General features: G+C 31.6%; 1 protein-coding gene across 1 annotated transcript in view; it reads left to right on the forward strand.

Moving 5' to 3' along the window:
- LOC148956863 (inositol 1,4,5-trisphosphate receptor-like) overlaps positions 1 to 17269 on the forward strand; it is a 166979-nt gene that overhangs the window by 32763 nt on the left and 116947 nt on the right. Inside the window, 5 exon segments of the mRNA XM_089092350.1 lie at positions 498 to 663; positions 4640 to 4777; positions 7039 to 7416; positions 10982 to 11118; positions 15412 to 15567. Coding sequence (XP_088948476.1) covers positions 498 to 663; positions 4640 to 4777; positions 7039 to 7416; positions 10982 to 11118; positions 15412 to 15567 — 975 coding nt within the window.

The following is a 17269-nucleotide window of genomic DNA, read 5'->3' on the forward strand; positions in this document are numbered from 1 at the left end:
CAAGAACTACCTAGTGATTCAGGCGCCATCTGGCAATAATCTAGTAATAAGTTCGAACGATCAATTCCACTGTCGTGCGATAGAGAGCACAATGTTTGTTACTGATTTTGTTCAAAGTTACCCCTAACGTTCAAAGTTACCCCTTTCTACGGTACCCAATTATCTGTTTTGGCCATACATCCGCTGCCTTCCTTCCTAAGTCACAACAAAGCGTGTAATTGATGTCTGTATTACTACTCTCTTTTCTAATTTTAAATTGTTATCTCCAAGTTAAAGTTAACATGTTAGTTTTTAGGTTTTAAAGTTGGTTTATAAGTTCGTAATTTTTAAAGTTAGTTTGAAAGTTTTAAAGTCAATTTGTTAGTTTGTAAGTGTAAATCGAAAATTTAGCAAGTTATTTTATTCAAAATCTACTTTTTGAATCTTCCATTTGAAATTTACATTAATTTTTTTTTCCAATTTTCTTATTTAAAATTCTCTTTATGGTTTTTTTCTAGGCTTGTCATATCTCTTGCACAAGAAGTTATATATTTCATTGCAAATCTGGAGACAGAGCAAAATCGTCCAGATGCATTGGAACTTGTCTTAACCAATCCGAATCGAGATAGACAGAAATTACTCAGAGAGCAGGAAATCCTGAAGCACATTTTTAGGATTCTTGAGGTAAGTGCGATCTCCCTAATGCTCTAACATTACAAATTAACAATAGTGTAACAGTATAAGGCTACTTGCATAACAGTACAAATTACCAGCAGTATAATGGCAGCAGTATAATTACCAATAGTAGCAAGTTGTTCTGAAGCTTCTGTTTATGATTTTCGAGGTACATGTAATATTTCTTAGTATCAAAAGGGTACAATTTACTAACACCATAATAGTACCCGGCCAAGAATATAACAGCAAGAGTTATTGTCACTTTAATTGCAACAATATAATTACCAACAATAGCAGGCGATTTTGAAGTATTAATTTATGATTCTTGAGGTACGCGTGATATTGCTTATTATCTAAGATTGTAATTTACCATCAGAATTCATTGTTAATACAAATTATCTAGCAGTAAAAATTTGCGACAGTGTAGCAACGACCAACAGTAATAGATAGTCGTGAAGAACATATTTATGATTCTTCAGGTGTCATATTGCTTGTTATCTAATAGCTATATGAAAAATCAGATTTTCGGAGTTGCTCATACTAAAAAAAAAATTACAAAATACAAAAAGGTAGAGCTATATAAAAAATATGCCCTACGCATTCGTAGTCCTTGATTCTTATGATTTTCTCTGTTTCTCAATCTTGAGGACTTGAAGTAAATATTTTGAAGTAATTCAAGTTTTCTTTTCATTCTTTAAAGATCAATTGAAAGTGTTCTGACCTGAGCTTGATGAATCTAAAAAATTCATACACAAGAAAAGAGAAAACACAACTTTTTATCTGGGTATGTCTGGTATAGTCTATCTGGATATGTCTTTTCATAAACTTTAGCTTTTGGGTTGCCAAATAAGAGAAAATGGCTGGTTGTAAAACAAAAGTAATTTTTGAATCTAAATTCCTGTTTTGAAAATAAATTCATAGAAAACCCTGCAGTTAGAAAACATTATTTGCAATAAGTAGACCCAAATTACAACGAAATATTTCATTTATAAAAAATGTTAATTATTTTTCACATAATTATCGTTAGTGTAAATTAATGTCTCTGCAGTGAGATCCATACAAGATCAGTTTTGTCAATACTCAAAGATATTTGTATTGACGTATCTAAGCAACGCATACTAATGACCGTGTGTAAAAAGACCTGCAAGGCAAAAAAGGCTCATTATTTTTGTATCCCGAGCCATCTCGAATTTAGTATTCAGTTTAGTTACACTTGTAGCTGGCAAAGTTTAGCCGTAGAGAGAAAAAAAGATGAATTGAAAGAGTGAAAAGCTCCTGAAAAAGAAAGTGCGTGAAAGGCTTATATTTGTGATAAATTGGATCATCTGGGGACAAAATATTAATAATGATTTATTCATTACCCTATACTAAGTACGTTATATTGTATATAGTGTACTATGCTGTACTACGACTAAAAGATATTCAAAACAAAACGCAAAAAATATACCAAAAAATATGCCAAACAGAAAAAAAAATCAACAAAATAGTGTGGTCCCGATGGACGTTAATAGCAGAAGAAAAACAATCTTTTTCATCGACTCAATTGTATGAAGAGGATTCAAAGAAATGAAATAGGAGAGAATCCCATATTAAATAAAATTGAAAAGATAGAAAGGAGAAATAGAAATGGCTTACTCCTCATTGCTCTTTTGTGAGGAAGAATCTTCACCATGGTCTTGTGAATATTTTCTGGGATTTTATAAACGGTCGGTGCAAAATTTCTGATAATAAATGGGGCTTGAGTTGTATGCCCTATTTCCTGCACAGTATTCCCAGAACCCCTAGTTTCATAAATTTCTCGAAAGAAAATGTTGCCCACCTCTAGCCCTTATATACCAATATATCAATGCCTTTATACCATAGTTCTCGAAGTGAAAGTTTCAGTGGCCAAAATGAATATAATTTCTTTTAAAACATTTTAATATGATATTAGAGCAATAAACTTTAATGAATAATATTATTGGGTAACATTTGTCTTTGGAATGGATTTTTTTCTATATATATATGTATAATGGACCTATTACACCTAAAATTGTGAGACAACCTTCGCTTGAATAAGGCACATTGTCAAAGATTGCATTTAGTAAATATATTGAAAACAATATATTAGTGAAAACGTGAGAAAAAACTCTAGTCGTCTAATTAACAAGATTTGTTTTTATTTCTAATAAGATTTCAAATAAAATTTTTGTCTCTATTAATTTTATTTATTCTTCTTTTCTCTCTATTAAAAGGGGATGTTGGTATAATTTTTGTATACACTTTACACAAATTATATCTAATACCAAATAATAACAGAAATTGAAAAATAAAACGACTAAAGGGAAAAATACTTCCTTTTAAAGATTAATTTTGAAAAAAAAAAGTTTTCCGAAAAAAAGTGTTTGACACAAAAGCAGAAAGACGACCAGAACTGAAGAAATTTGATAAGTTCAGCTTAAGAAGACCAGAAAGTACTATGAATTAATTAACACAACCTGAAACGAACAGAAATTAAAATCAATAGTTAAGTTAAATATAAAAAAATAAAAATTACCGGAAACGGTACTTTACCGGAAACGATACGTATTTCAAACTTAGGTTTTTTCTTTCTTGTTACCATCAACAATAAAAACGTAAAAAAAATTAATCCAATTTAAATGAAAGGCAAACGATTTCTAAGATTAAGTGACGCTTCTCGGGAAGCGTCGGATGATTTGCCCCAAATGACGCATGGCACTTCTGGCCAAAGGCAGAGAATCAGGAGATCGGAATCTGCGCTACGTATACCATTGGTCAGCATACAAAAAACGTGCATTTGTGACTTTCATTTTAATTTCCATGAAAATTAGACGAAACTGATTTGGACCATCCTCACAATAAGTAAAGGAAGAGAAATGCCATCAAGTAGCATATTAAGCAAGATAGCATTAGCTTAAATGTTAATAAGACAAGTCCCATATTGAGAATGTTCAAACTACTTGAGGCAATCTGTCAACCTTAAAAAAAAAACAGCATAAAAATACAAAAAAAACTTATTCTAAGAAATAAATAAAAAGGTGTATTTGTGAATTTCAGTGTAGTTTGCTGTTTTAAAAGGGGTATTTTTGTCTCTATTTTTCTTTGGATCCCATTTTTTCAAAAGTTTAAGAAATTGATAGCTGATGAAAACTTGTAAAAAGTCAATTGGAAATTACTGTATCTACCTGTGGTTTCCTTAAGTATGATTTCGGAATTCTAAATCAATTAGTGTTTTACTAATTGATATTCTAATTTTTTTTCAAGACGACGCATCTGGCTAATTGGCTAATCTCTATTTATGTAATAGCTTAGGACTTGGTCATGTCTTTCCAACCTTCTTGGTCCCATCTAGCCTTCTTCTTTCCCAGAAGAAATATCATATTAAAATTATAAATTAAACTAAAACTTGATACACTTCAAAAATTCTAAAAGCGAATGTCATGAGCTAATTAAAAAGATTTCAAAAAATACAGGCATATTTTATCTCCAGTTGGAAAGCTTGATTTTTATAAGAAGCATTGGGATTGGAAAACCGCAATTCATTGCAATAAAACTGACCTAGATATGATGTGGTGTAGTTCCAATCGAAAATATAAAAAATGTAGGCAAATCGTTTGTACTTAAAAAAAAAAAAAATCGCACAAAAATTTGCCATGACTCAGAAACAAGACCCCAAAAAATTATATGGTATCAAGTTGTTCATGCCCGACCGATCAAGTTGTTCATGCTATGACGCATTGTATAACCGGCTTTTTCGTTTCTTTCACCTTAGCGTGAGACAAGAAAAAGAGAAGTGACAAAAGATAGGAAATACATAATTGGGGCTATATAATTTACCCCCCCCCCCCCCCCGAATGTGTTAATATTAACCCCAAATTTGTTTTTAAAGTATTATATTTTTATCATGCTTTGGTATATATATATATATATATATATGCTCAATGCGCGATCTATATATAAATTCTAACAATCCTCTTTTTTCTAGTTCCCCGATTTGGCCACAGATAAGAGACCATTCAACCTGTCTGATTTGAAGGACACCAATTATTCTGCTCACAAGATGCTTTGTAGATTATGCTATCGCCTGCTTAAGCTCAGTCAGCAGAACTATCGTAAAAACCAGGTGAAATTTTTGTACATGTTTTTTAGTTTCATATTTTTTTTATCAGGCTGATTATGTTTTTGCATTTTATTCTTTATGTTTGTTACAGTTATGGTTTTCTTCGTTTTGTGATTGTGTAAAACCTTTTTTTTTGCATCGAAGATGGCTTCGTGGAGGTCGTGCCGAAATAACTGCGCTCTTTGCATTAAGTTGAAAATTTTAGTGGCTTTTTGTTCCTTTGTGTGGTCTCAGAACGCTCATAACATTTATCAACATTAGAATCACATATTAAACATATATTTTTTTATATAGGTTCTTGGGACAGTAAGAATAATCGGAACACATTGTAAAATAGTTAAAACCACATTTAAATAGTAAAATAGTATTTTAAATAATAAATTAATAATAATTTAAATAATAATTTTTTAAATGATATCAATAATAGTTGAACAATAAAAAAATGATAAATGAATAGTAACAAAATAGTTAAAACCACATTTAAATAGCAAAAACAGCAATTAGAATTTTTTTTTTAATGAAACGGTGATCAGCACTGCGTTCTGGACTATAGTGTCGGTATTAACCCTAGTTTAGTGCCGGATCCTTTACTATTTTATCTTAGCTAATATAAAAATAGTTTTGCACCCTGTACAAGAGAATTTTCTTGTTAATTAGAATAAGTTTGCATACTATACGGAAGAATCAAATAAGTAAATGATTGTATGGGCTCATGGGCTATCGAATACGGCTCATCAGAAAGATGATCCCAATGAGATAAACGTTTTATGCCGAGCTGCGGGAGAGAACGGATGTAAGAATACCAACTAACTTGAAGCTTGAGTCGTATAACTATGCAGATCAATATAAATATGGGATTGATACTATTAAAGCAACATATACTAGAGGAAGAACTAACGATTTGACAATTAAATCTGATCACTTGAATTCCATGTTCTGTTATGTTGACTACCGTGTGGGTTTTTTCTTCTTTTTTTAAATTCTTATATTTTTATATTCTTTTTTTTTTTTTTATTCGACCACCAGTTATGAGGAATAAAATAAACACAAGGTCAGCTAACAGAGGAGACTACAATTGCCTACTCCAAGAACAAACCGTTTTGTCATTTCATTCGATTATTTTTACATGTCAGTGTTTAATAAGTTAGTCTCGTGTTTTTGTTGTTTTCGTTGTAAGCACTAGCGCCATTTAGGTTGAATTTTTCTTCTAAACCATGATTGCTTGTATAAATAAAACTATTCTATTATATATATATATATATATATATATATATATATATATATATATATATATATATATATATATATATATATATATATATATATATATATATATATATATATATATATATATATATATATATATATATATATATATATATATATATATATATATATATATATATATATATATATATATATATATATATATATATATATATATATATATATATATATATATATATATATATATATATATATATATATATATATATATATATATATATATATATATATATATATATATATATATATATATATATATATATATATATATATATATATATATATATATATATATATATATATATATATATATATATATATATATATATATATATATATATATATATATATATATATATATATATATATATATATATATATATATATATATATATATATATATATATATATATATATATATATATATATATATATATATATATATATATATATATATATATATATATATATATATATATATATATATATATATATATATATATATATATATATATATATATATATATGTATAGATCTTTTTCAAATTGTTTCCAAGTTCTGTTATTTTGATTAATTATTAATATTTTTTTATGAGTTGTTTTAATCTTGATAGTAGTGGTATGCTGACGAAGTTTCGGTGTTTCGAGTTTTATATTTAAGCTTTAATTTATTTTAATTAAAAAAAAATAATTAAAAATATGTTTAATTTTTTTCAATTTATTTAAAGGATGAAAAATTTAATTGAAAATTGAATATAAAGACATTCACATTAAATATGTGAATTCATATTTAAATTGAAGTTTTATTTTTATATTTAAATTCATGGCTATAATCATTTCAGCACAATATTTAAAATCAATCATGTTTACTTTTTGAAAAACAAAATATGTGTTGTTCTTTTCTTATTTGCCCACTTCCCCTCGAAATTTGGTCAACCCCTTTTAAAGTATAATTTATTCAAATGAATGTCTTTCTAGGAGTACATTGCCAAATATTTTGGATTTATGCAGAAGCAAATTGGTCATGATATACTGGCTGAGGAAACAATCTCTGCCTTACTTGAAAACAATGGGAAGCTAATGGAGAAGCATGTAACGGAAACCGAAATAGAAACATTTGTTGGACTCGTTCGTGATAATGCTAGTCAGTGGGAATCCAGGTTTTTGGACTGCCTGAGCGATCTCTATGTTTCAAATCACACTGCCATTCCTGCCACGCAAGAGTTAATTTGCAAAAGTGTTTTGAAGAATGCCAACCATGATATATTAATATCTACCAGGTATTTATTGTTTTTTCTTCTATTTCTTCTGTTCTTCTATTTTTCTTTTTTTCTTCTTGTTCGGTATTTTTTATTAGCGATATAATTTAACCTGTAATACGTAGTTTTACAAGTAAAATTTGAGTGAACAAGTCAAGGTGGACTTATTTACATTAACGGGGAAAACAATCACCTTCTTAGTTCAAGCTTTGTTTAACGAAAATTATGAAATGCGTTTAGATTTGGAATAAACTGAAATTTTTTTGTCGATAAAAATTATAAAACATGCCTACTCAGACCCTAGATCTGACTTTCTATTTTAGGCAAAATAATAAAGTTGTTCTATTTCTGGAATGGTTCTATGGAATTTGTTCCTTTTTGAATTTGACAAATATAAAATTTTATAGTACAATATTATCGTCTATTTGAAAATATGCATTATAGCCTTCTAAACATCGTCATTTTGTTTTTCAAGGACTTTTTTTTAGCCCACATTACAAAATTCTGAATTTTTACTCTCTTTATCTGTGTCCTACACAGGATATCCCCAGAATTAAGCAGAATTAATGGTATTAATCAGAACCACCAAAATACAGAACCTTCCAAAAAAATTTAGCGCGTATTGCGTTCTGCTTAATGTATGCACGTGATTCGTCTGATTTCTCTTTGGTGTGACAAAAAGCAGGAGAATTTGGTTTGTGTCACCTGTGTTTCAAATAGCGTTTCTCATCTTCGTCTCTTTTATGATGCTGTACAACAGTTAATTACCCTTGAATTGTTGCTTGGAAATGGCCAGCCGAGGTCAATTCTAAATTGCGGGAATCAAATGCTCCAATAATGCGACCTTAACACAAAGATGCGTTCGTTTTGGGTACTATAAGATTATCAGTTACCCAATCCTTCAAAATAGTACTTGACCTGTTGAAAGCAGCTATCTACAAAGTTCTGATTGAAAAAAAAGGTTTCGTTTGTTTTGTATTGTGTTTTGTGTATTTGTTATGTTTCTTGATATTTATTCAAATTATACTATATAAAAATAATATTAAATATTATTAAAATAATATTAATCGCAGAAAAATTAGGAGCCACGAAATAAGACAGCCATGAACTTAAGACAGCCATTAACTTAAGTGATTTGGCCTTTCTTGTGCTTCTGATCAGCTGTGCTGGAACTTTCAAAGTTTTTGAACTAGAAATTTGGCGTTTCATATGCAGAATATTGTTTCTGGCTGTGATTTTTAAAGTGATGTTTCAAATTAACTTTAAAGTCAAAACTGGGATTCGGCCGAAATTCTGCTGTGAGGCTGAGACATAACACCCTTCATGAACGCGAGTAAATCAGTAGAAGCAGGACCCCAGCGGCACCCCTGAGGATGAGCATTGGGTTCCAGAAGTACAGAATTAACATATTTTCTTAACCGACTTCTCTCTTTTCAACAGGCCCCACGCCCTTTTTAGCACTTCTACATCCGTTTCATTTAAACAGTCCCTGAACATACCAGTAAAGAGAGACTATCCAAGAAACAGAAAGGCGATGACTTGTTAAGGGTCCGAAGCCCTGGCCATTCATTGCTCACTCCACGCTTTATTTCAAGTATAACATGATATAAAAGGCGAATTAATATTCCTTCGTCGCAGCTTGCTGCTTTCTGAAGTTTTCAAACTTGTATCTGATCAATTGCAAAGAGCTCAAATGTGGCATATATGTTTATAGATGCACATAACTTCATACATGTATTGTTTTTATATATTCTATTATGTTATCTTGCCGTGAGTATTCATATAGTTAGAACTACTGCAGTACTAGCTTAAGAATGAGCTAGTGCGCATAACTTTGCTCGATGGGATGTTGCATAGTTTTTGGCATTTATTTGTTTGTGTGCCTAAAACCTAATTTTTTTTAAAACTTTTACCTAGTTGGTTACATTACATTTATAAATCAAAAAAAAAAAAAAAATTCAACTGAAAGTAAGGAGCAGCATTAAAACTTAAAACGAACAGAAATTATTCTTTACATAAAGGGGCTGTACCTTCATAACCCTCGCTCTTTACGCAAAAGTCTTAAGCTCTTTAAAAATACTTCTCATTCAAAATAAGGTCCCTTGTGTTTGAATAGTCTTTCTTAAAGAATCAGGAAAAAAGTCAAACTTAAAAGTGAAGAGCGAGCGTTGAGAAAAGGGCAGCCCCCCTCACATACAGAATAATTTCTGTTTGTTTTAAGTATTAATGCTGCATCTTACTTTCTGTTAATTTTTTATTTATTTATTTAATTTTTGACTGTCTTTCAAATCATAACAGGAAATCCCCTTCCACCTGCCAGAAAATGCAAAATTCATATTTTTGGAGACAAGAGCTTGGAATCTCTTTCTCTGATATGCTGAATCTGATGGTGGGAGTTTTGTTAAGATCTTTTGACTTTTGGTGGTGTTTCCTCCCTTTTTCGAAAATCAGGTAACTATTTTCAGACTCGTAGCTTTTGATGAGTAAAATTGAAAGTAATGAACTTCAAATCTTTGGAATCAGCATAAGAAGCAAGTTGTTTTGATATATTTATTGTTATCAAAATTCCGTTTTTAAAGTTTCGGTTACCTACATTACACTGTTGATCAATAAACATACTGTCGGTCGGAGGTTATTTTAACCAACCTATCTGTTACAAAGAAAGACACAATAACAGATCTGTAAAAGGACTAGCAACAAAGTGTAAATTAATAGGTTGGTTGTTTCGATTAATGTAATTTAAGCATATTCTTCATTCTCAAACCTGTAAATTTTATTGAGTATTTTTTATTATTCAGGTTTTCTTTCCGATTTTTGCTTGTGCCTTGAAAATACTTAGTTCTAATACGACTATGAGTGGTTAAATAATTTTGTTTGTGCTTTCACTGTCTGCTGTTCATATGACCTGACATTCTTTTCACTATGGTTTTATTGCAGGTAATTCTAACTGTTCGGTGGTTTAACAATAATTAAAGTCTATTAATATTGATGTAGTAACTTATTCATCCACGTCAGTTTCTGTTGAAGCAGTACGTTGAGAGATAATCGTGATATTCATGTGAGTACACTACTAACAACTCCTCGCTGCACAAAAGCTACCCGAGAAGAAAACAACTCAAAGCCGATGGAATTTCTTTGCTATATTTATCAAGAATTGCCACTGCAGGGTGGGCCCGGGGAGAGTTGTGTTTGGACCAAATTTTGTGGAGTTTCCAGGCATGGCTTTAGCATTTGTAAAATGATGCAAAAAAAACTGTCGAAGTATTGCAAAAAAAACATTTGGTTTTGTTTTCTAGAGAGGTATATATAGGAGACTTCATCTTCTTTTTTTCTCGAAATTTTCTTTGGAAGACCAGAGAATCTCAATGTTAACTAGGCATATCAGCTGGATTTCAGATAGTGCCGTCGATTTTATTACACGGAGTGGATGAATCTGGCACAGAAATAATAGACAAACTTTTACTAGCCCTTGCCCTCATGTACTAAGTATCCCTTAATTCTCTTGTTAATAAATATCTACTCTTATTTTTAGTTTTGTTGAAGGACACGAAGTGTATTAATCTGGTCATAAAAAAAATCCTGCGCTTCATGTGGCCGTTGCCTTGTTATAAAACTTGGAGAAATGGTTGTTTGATAATTTTGCTTCTGGAGATAAAAACTAATTAGGTCGAAAAAACGACTTGAAGATTCTTAATTACTATAGACAGCAAATAAATTTGATTTCAAATATGTGCCTAGATAGACAATGTCTCGCTATTAATGCATTTTCGAAAGACCTAACTGTGGACCTTATTTTGAAGTAAGTCTTCTTTTTTATTTTTTTTACGAGCTTTGTTGGGCTGTTAATTATTTATGATGTTCGACATCCCAGCGAATAGACCTTTTTCAAAGATTATTTTTCCTGGTGGGGGAGGGGGAATTACTGAGATTATAGAGATACTGTAGATTGAGCTTAGCCAAAAAACATTGGGAGCCATTGTTCTAGATAATTGTCAGCTGTATGAGTAGCTAGCCCATACAAAAGACAAACAAAATGTGAAGTTATATTCATTAGTTAGATACATTACCTTAGGTATATATACGTCTTTACAATTACGAAACATTACTAAACAATTACGCAGAGCCGTTCCTAGGGTTGGGGGTGCCAAGGGAAAATAGAATCACAGGTACCCTCTCCCTGCTCAAATAATCAAAAAAGATAAATCAAATTGAAAATTTAGATCAGAGTGGGCAATCCCCTAGCCACGTCTTCCCTTCCGAGCTATTGCACCCGGGGCAGCTGACCTGGGTGCCCCCTCCCCCGCCCAGAGATGGCTCTACAATTATGCTACTATATAGTAGATGCGATTATACGTTAGATCGATATCCTCGTTGTTTTTCAGTATCAACATTGTAAGAAAAGAAAGTTTTTTCCTAATCTTTCGTCATTACATAAATGATATTTTTTTCAGCTAGGCCTTATAGCTTTATTTGACTTTTGTTTGTCAAATTAAGGGTTGGCTGAGTATAGAGTTTCACTTGAGGAGTTTTCCACTTGTTAAACTAATTAACTCATAAACAACAAACAGAGAAAAGTTAAACAGAACGTCCTTTGTAGCTTGTCTTCTATTCTGAGATCACTTTCTAAATAAAGAAATCTTAGTAAGGAAGGGGAACCTAAGCTACTTAAGTTCTCGAGTGATTGTCTTAAAGAATTCATCCAGTTTTAGAAAGCACAAGTTTTCTCCATTGCGATTGGGAGTGGCTGCCAGAAATCTGAGTAAAATCTCTTAAAAATTAACTTTGAGAAATCGCAGCTTGAAGTTACTGACTTACTTTGGAAATAGTCGGATGTATTGCCATGTTTTGGAAATCAGTTATGCATATATTATAACTAAAACAAATCAAAAGGGATAACTGAATAAAATATAAATTCACAACCAGGAAAATATATTGCCATTTTGGTTATCAGACAGGAAGCTGAGGGAGCTTGTAGCTCTGAAACGCAAAAGATATGAATTTGGTATTTCTTACATGTAAAAACCACGCATCTTATACTGCATCGGGAATTGGTATACGTAGATACGTAGGTATTGCTCCTTTCCTATTTCCTGTATTATAAATCATTAACTAGCTTTAGTAAAATTAATTAATTAAATTTAACCATTAGTCATTTCAATTAACTTAATTAAATTTAAACCCCTAATAAATTGGTTCTTATTATTAGTTCTTGGTTAAAGCAAGACATCTTGTTCAGAAAACAAGAACATAAGAGGACAATGATGCTATAAATCATTGTCGTTTATTTTAAAAAAAAAAAAAAAAAAAAAAAACTAGAAATGTATATTCTTGCTACGTCATATTTTTCTATATAAGTCGGTATGACAAGGTGTCAATAAAATTAGGAATATGTTTATCAGTTTAAAATAAGCTTATTTTTAATTTAATACTTCCGAATTATCAACCGAAAAATCGAATTATCAATGCTAATTGTGTAAAAGTTTTTCTTTGTTATCAGAAACCATAATTAGACTAGAAATTGCAAATGCTGTATCCATCCCTCTCCTCACTTGGTGAAGCTAAGCCCTTTAAAATACCACAAAGACAGTTTTCGTTTGTAAATTTACGTTCCTCTGAGTCGGTCGAAAAAGGATTTTGTTAATATTTTGCTATCATACTTGATGCTATTAGATTAGAGACCGACAACTTTCTTTCATCAACTGTTCTGTGGTAACATCTGATTTGTAGTGTTTTTCTGTGGCGTGACCAGTAAAAACATCTTTAGATACCTTCCGAAAACCCGTTTTCAAATTATCACACCAAAATCAAATTCTAATTCTCAGCTATTGTCCATTTACTGTCTACGCGGTTTCATCTCCCTTGATCATGTAACAAAATCGGTAAATACGCTAGTCTATTATCCTTATGACACCCTTTTTTCCCTGCATCCAGTTGGCTAGCACATGGTAGGGTTCTGTCAATTTGCTTCTCGGAGAACGCTTGGGTGTCCTTTTATTGTGTAGCATCTCAAATGTCGCACCTTGTTGTGATCTCAAAAGAAAAGAAACTCATGAAAAATTTGTTGCTCCGGGAAATTCCCCCCCCCCCCACCCCGCCCTGCGGAAAAACTACCATTCCATGGAAAATTCCCGCCGTGGAAAATTATTTCTGCGGAATCCCCTTCCCCTGTGGAAAATTCCCTCCGCGTAAATTCTCTGAGGAACCTAATTCAAAATTCTCCTCTGGATAATTCTCCTCGCATGTAAAATAACAATCGTATTTTTCAATTTAGAGATTTAATTTGAAAACAAAAATAGTTTAGGATTATTAACTTAACCGTCGAGCGTTGTTGGATAATTAATATCTAGAAAATGTGAAGCGAAGCAGCTCAACAGCAGTGTAGCATTCCCTTGAATTTTTAAATCTAGTGATTTTTAATGCTTATTTTCACGGTTCAATGTGGAAACACTGACGAAAAGTGATACTGTCTTAAAAACTTCATAATTTTGAAACGGCCTAAAGAAAATCTCAGGGATAAATAGACATAAGACGGGCCTAGGGTTACAATATGTTTTATTTTGATGTCTTTGATACTTCAAAGAAAAGATTGATCCTTGGCTCCGGTAACCCTCCTCCTAAAAAATAAATTTTGATTTAGCTCAGCATAGAAATGGAAAAAAAATTCTATGAAGTCACTGTAGCACATATTAAAGGGAATGCTTATTAATAAATCTAGAAGGTCATGCCAAAATTATAGTGGATGACCAAGACAGTGCTACAAAGAGCTGAATATATGCTATCAACAAATGTAATAGAATCGAAGAATATTGAAAACCTAGATTGAAAAGTGCCCCTTATGTCAAAAACATAAGGCCATCTCTCTTCTGTTGTTTTGTTACTTTTTTCACCTACACTAAAGTATTGCATGATTTTCTTTTCAGGTACTTTAGAAATTTAGGGGGCGGTAAATAAAAGTAGAATTTCGTCACTACTAGACCTAACTGCTTTTAAGTCAGCCGGCCTATTTAACTTGTCAAGATATCCTCAAGCTAACATAAGCGTACTTCGTGTAGACTGGATTTGTACTTAAAAGGTTTCTTTAGAAAAAATTATTTAATACTAAAAAATAAAAGATAACTATGCAAATTATTCAAGTTTCTTTGAAATTTCCTACTTTTTAATGTAGTCCCCAGACGCAAAACTGTTACAGGTGCTAGTAAATTATAACTCCTATGTTTCCATGTTTTTAATCGTCGGGGATCCTACGCTTATAAGTTTACCATTTTCTTTGGACAATATATTCACTCTAAGAGAACTTTCTCACTTGTAAATGTGTTTATTGTTGATAAATATTTGCATTTTTAAAGACTGTTTATGTTAAAGTTCTCGTTAGAGCAGAAATAAGTCAATCAAGTACATTAAACACAAGTATTTTCGTTCAGGCATCTCTAATTTCAGTCTGTGCGAAAATAGTTCGAAAGATTAAGAGGGCCTTGGAGAGAGGAATTTATGCCTAAAACCTTCATAAGAGTGTACTCAATAATTTCCTAAAGTTTTTTTGGCGATCATGTAAAGAGTATAGTAATGTATACAGGACACACAGACAGACATATATTCGACTTTATATGTATGAATATAGAGGCAAAAAATGTACTCTAAGCTACAACAAAAAAGAATGGCTTCTGGTTCTCGGCTGACTGAGAGTGAACAACGTAAATTAAAAATGCAAACGTCTCCTCGGTATTTGTATCTGCAAAATCTATGTAGTGTATGATCATGTTTGGAAAGGCTTTTCCAGGAAATCTGAGTATCTAATTGCGCTACTTTTTTCTTTCCTAAGACTTTCTGAAAGGGAGTTATGGCTCCGAAATTGTCTCTTTTTCGAATGAAAATTGGTCCCTAAGTCTCTATTTTCTGCCCTTTGAACTGTGGCGGGCCTATCTATGACTGACACACTGGGGAACGCTCCTCCCTCACCCCATTTTGTCTGATGCTTCTGCTTTGGCCACCTTCTAAGTGGGCTCAGAGCATTGTTCATGAAAAGATGACGCGTGTATATTTATTTCTTTTTATAACCTATTTTACTGCTGCTAAGCAAACATTTGTTTTGTAGATGTATGTCTGACAAGAAACTTCCTTGTGGGCTACGCGCATCATTCTGTCGATTAATGTTGCACATGCATGTCGATAGAGATCCTCAGGAGCGTGTAAACCAAGTTAGATATGGCAGACCATGGTCGGAAATCCCAAGGAAATTGAGCATCGAAGAGTAAGATTTTCTGTCTTTGTCATTTATTCGTTTTAGTTCTCTTTACTTCTTTAATTATATAAACGGCAGATCTGATGATGCTGAACCATTAGTGCAAGAGCATGCGTTGACTGCGTACAAAAAGCATATTTGCCGCTGATTTGGAAGTACATATTTTCTTAGGAGATCTTGATTGTGTTTGCGTATGTCTTTTTATTGCCTTGTTTAATTTATTCTTTTTATTTTTTTTTAGTTATTTTTTATATTGTTTACTTTTTTTCTTTGTTTTTTTTTGTGGCCCGGTGCCATTGTTTTTTGTTTTTTTTGTATAAATTATAAAATAATTGATTTAGTTTTTGATAATGGGGAACATTTTTAGATTACAGTTCAATTTGCGGACTTTTGCTATAACCGCATTAGGGGCGCATTAGAGAATGACTTAGATTTTACGATATTTCTATGTATTATGTACCTGGAAAACTAAACATCTGTGCGTAAGGAGCATGATGCACCTTCTACAATTTTTTTTTGCTCTTTGTTATTTTTCGTCTTCACCTGGATTTTAAATTTGACTCCTTTGGTACCCAAATGTCTTTCAGCTTCTATCCTACCATCCACCATCTTTTGTGCCAAGAACAACTTGGGAAGCAAATTTTGATGCCTGTCCCCAAGGCTGTATCCAAGAGAACTGGGTTTAACCCTCCCCCTTCGAAATTTTTCTCAAACTCGTAAAAAAGTAACGAAAATATATATAAACAAATTGTTGATGCGTTTTTTTTTTTTTTTTTTTTTTTATACAAGACAAAAATTGCCCCTGAACAAAAATCCTGGATAGATGCTTGATTGCCGCATACAGAAGACAATGGCAGGAGACTAGAGATGAATCAAGTGTTCTTTTTGAACCAATAATTTGGAAGCTTAATCAATCATTTGACGATATTCAATTCATTTTTGAGCTCGTGAGTAAATGAACTCCGCATTGTTGGTAGCTGGCTAAAAAGTAGTCTATAAGTCTATCCATGATAACAAGACCTTACAATCTTTTTTTCTGCTGCTATCAGAAAATAAAATAATCAGATAAATCAAAGAGCTTGGTGAAACAATGGGACTTATTACAAAACGTTTAATTGGGTTTTAAAAGAAAAAGTTTGATACTCTTCGAAATGTCTGCCGTTGGCTTGTCATTTTATTTAAGTGTTGTTTTGTGTCTAATTTTTCTTTTTTCATTTCCTGATTTTCTAATTTATTCTACTTTTCCTTTTTATCCTTTTCTAATTTTTAGTTTTTAGTTAATGCTAATTTTCTCTTTTCTATTTTTTACATCTCCTGTTTCATCAATCACATGGTTTAATAGGTGAAGTATTTTTCTCTTTCATGTGCTGTAAAACCGCAAAACTGAATTCTACTATTGAATAAATAAAATGATAATACAAAAAAAAGATGGATGAAATAGTCTCCAGCATTCCCGGCTATAGGGTCTTGCGGGGGATATACGATGCTATTTACTATAAAATAATAGTGCTACAAGTAACTAATAATATTTACTACAAAACAAAAGATGGACGAAGTAGTTGCCCTGTATTCCCGGCCTTAGATCCTTGCATATGATTTTTTATATGCTATTATTGTTGACTGTCAATCAATAAATATCTGTCTATTCATCTATTTATAGGTCTACCCATAATAGTAAGACCATACATTTTTTCCTGTATGTTTTTTTCCC

Source organism: Artemia sp. Qi Xiang Cuo, chromosome 1, assembly GCF_049724085.1.
Source record: "Artemia sp. Qi Xiang Cuo chromosome 1, ASM4972408v1, whole genome shotgun sequence".
Lineage (NCBI taxonomy): Eukaryota > Metazoa > Arthropoda > Branchiopoda > Anostraca > Artemiidae > Artemia > Artemia sp. Qi Xiang Cuo.